The sequence below is a fragment of the Calcarisporiella thermophila genome (genome assembly GCF_041956535.1).
Source record: "Calcarisporiella thermophila strain CBS 279.70 unplaced genomic scaffold VTP21scaffold_44, whole genome shotgun sequence".
NCBI lineage: Eukaryota > Fungi > Calcarisporiellomycota > Calcarisporiellomycetes > Calcarisporiellales > Calcarisporiellaceae > Calcarisporiella > Calcarisporiella thermophila.
In genome coordinates, this window is record NW_027192234.1 from 41,786 (window position 1) to 44,425 (window position 2,640).

Consider the following 2,640-nt stretch of genomic DNA (forward strand, 5'->3'; position numbering starts at 1 on the left):
AGATGAAGCTGTCTACCGTTTGCCAAAACTGATTTATGGCCGGGCATTCCAGGTAAGCATGGCTAATGGTTTCCAATGCGTTGGTTGTGCAACGCTTGCAAATATTAGGTTCTCCTGTCCACTAGTGATGATATCTCTCACCAATCTGTGTTTCAAGAGTCTCCATTTTATTGCCCTATGCTTGGGTTCGCTCAGCCGCTTTTTCCAGTACATCCAAGCTATCTCCGATCTGATAGAGTCACTTGAGGTCTCTTTCCATTCCGGAGCGATATTCTCTCCCATGCTTGTCTTGTAGAGCCTCCCGATTTTTGTACGGAAGTTTTTGATCTTTGTGCCAGCTAGCACACATTTACCCAGCGGGAACGTGCATGGTTCTTCAATCTGTGGTATGTAGCTGTCTCTAAATCGACTGGAATATTGGTCGGAATTTCTCGCCACGTATTCATGGACTTTTGGTTCTACCATCGGTTTATATGTATTAGTCCTTCGGTTGAGTTTAAAGAAGTCACCTAGTTTGACCAATCCTACACTTTCGCCTTTCGATTTTAATGTACATCCGTCCATTGTGAAGTAAGTGTTGTTGTTTATGGGGAGAGAGAGCGTTTCTTTGATTTGAATTTCTGGGTGAGATCTAATTTGCCGTCCAGACTTCTCCATACTCTCAGTTGATGAGGCCATATTCCATCTGTTCGGATGATATTGTGTTGTGTGTACTGCGTTGCCTGAATACCCATTCCCATTCCAGCTGGAGCGTAGAACTTTTCGGATATGTGTATGGTGTGTTGTACTCAAATTGGGCGGATTCCCGTAGGCACTGCTGTAGCCATTTATTGAAACCACGTGGCCAGTATCGCGTCGGTTTGATATTTCGGGTTAATGAGTCCCAGGCTTTATCCTGGTTGTTGGAGGATTTCCATAGATATCTGTGGGCGCTTTCCTCCCCAGATAAAGCTCTTTATGATATTGTTCACGCACTTTAAAAATTTTGATGGAGGAGGTATAAGTTGAGATATGTACCATAGTTTAGAGAGCAGGCGGGAGTTTACAAGATGGACTTTTCCTATCAGTGATAGTGATCTCGTTTTCCACGATTCGACGGTCTTTTGTAACTTGGCTCTCAATTCTTCGAAATAGCTTTCCCTCGGGAAGATACTCTTTGTGTTAAAGGGTATTCCCAGCAGAGTGAAGGATCCCTCTTCCTGTATATAGCGGCATGGTAGTTGTAGGTGCAGCCTTGTGTGTTGGCTTAAGGGGACCGCTTCCGATTTCTGGCGATTGATCTTGGAGTTGGAGGCTCGATGAAATCTGTCTATTACCTCGAACAGTGTGTCGGCGTCTCGTTGATCAGCTACTGCTACCGTGATATCATCCGCAAAGGCTGTTGTTACAATACTCGGAATGTTGGGTATTTTTATTCCGCTGATCACGCTCTTTAGTTTGATTAGGAGTGGCTCTATGGCTATATTGTATAGGAGAGGAGAAAGAGGATCCCCTTGTCTTATTCCTTGGTTAACTGGGAATGGGGTTGTTAAGTGATTGCTGAGGATGAGCGATGCTTGGTTATTCATGTAGATGGGCTTAATCAATCTGGTGTATTTCTCGCTAAACCCGAACGCTTGTAGGCTTTGGATTAGCCATTCTCGATCTATGCGATCATATGCTTTTTCGTTGTCCAGGTGGACGAGTTTCCCTCTTGTCTCTTCAATTTTAGCCATGTTCAGGTAAGAAACCCAAAAAATTTTTTGGATCAATCAACGGAGATTTTTATTAGTTTCCGTAGCTTACAAGAGTTTAATGATTACAATGAAATAAAAAGGAGGGAATAAAGGGGTGGGGATATAGTTAGGTGGCAAGGTGGAACTTGGATTTTGACAATTTATGTTAGCCCAGAAAGGGAGAGAAGAGATGGAAGCAAAGAAACGCAAGGGGGTAAGAACATAGAGAAGGTGATAAACGTGGAGTAAGGGGATTAAGGGTAGATTAGCTGTATATAGGGATCGGGTATTTGGTGAGAAATATGAAGTAAAGAGGAGGGGAGGAGGTAGGGAGAGAGGAAGAGTTGCTTCGTCACTCCAGTTTTAGTCTTATTCTATCCGAACCTTCTATTACCGCTCCCTGACTGCACCACCTTCTTCGGAATAACTCCATCTCTCGTCTTTTTCGTGCCTTTATCAGTTCAGCTCCGATAGCCTCCTCGATGTCCATTTTGGCACGGAGGAGGGAAGATAGTATTTTTTTTGATCAATCAATGGAAACTTTTATTTAATTTCCATATATTACATGAAGTTAATGTCAATGGACTTAACATAACGAGATATAGGTCCTTGATCGATAGACTTTCAATCGATATGCGTGTATCGTGAATAGCGTGTACATGAAACCGATGTAATCTTTTGTACTTATCGTAAGGGCGATCTTTTCAATAATCAAGACTCAGCTTCTGATCAAGTGGATAGCAGTCACAAACTTAGAGTAAGTGCTGGTGGGGGAAGTGGGATTCGAACCCACGCCGTTCTCATCGGCATCCCAGGGATAGTCCACTACACTAACCCTCCCCCCGGAGGAGGGAAGATAGTATTCTTGTTTAATAAACCAGTAATTATCTTAACTATCCTCGCATGTACTACGCAGATACTTTGG

The 2,640-nt window shown here is 43.2% G+C and overlaps 2 protein-coding genes and 1 non-coding gene across 3 annotated transcripts; all 3 read right to left on the reverse strand.

Annotated features, from left to right (window-relative positions):
* Positions 1-33: 33 nt before the first annotated feature.
* VTP21DRAFT_8986 (uncharacterized protein) lies at positions 34-465 on the reverse strand (the record flags this gene model as incomplete). The annotated part of the gene is made up of 1 exon (XM_069399894.1): positions 34-465. One exon carries the CDS (start codon positions 463-465, stop codon positions 34-36), a length of 432 nt encoding a protein of 143 aa, XP_069245623.1.
* A 425-nt stretch (positions 466-890) lies between these two features.
* VTP21DRAFT_8987 (uncharacterized protein) lies at positions 891-1,715 on the reverse strand (the record flags this gene model as incomplete). Its single annotated transcript, XM_069399895.1, has 1 exon — positions 891-1,715. The coding sequence occupies one exon, from the start codon at positions 1,713-1,715 to the stop codon at positions 891-893; it is 825 nt and encodes a 274-aa protein (XP_069245624.1).
* Positions 1,716-2,483: 768 nt separating this feature from the next.
* On the reverse strand, positions 2,484-2,559 carry VTP21DRAFT_t369. The gene has a single exon. It is a non-coding gene; the product is annotated as a tRNA-OTHER (tRNA).
* Positions 2,560-2,640: the final 81 nt, after the last annotated feature.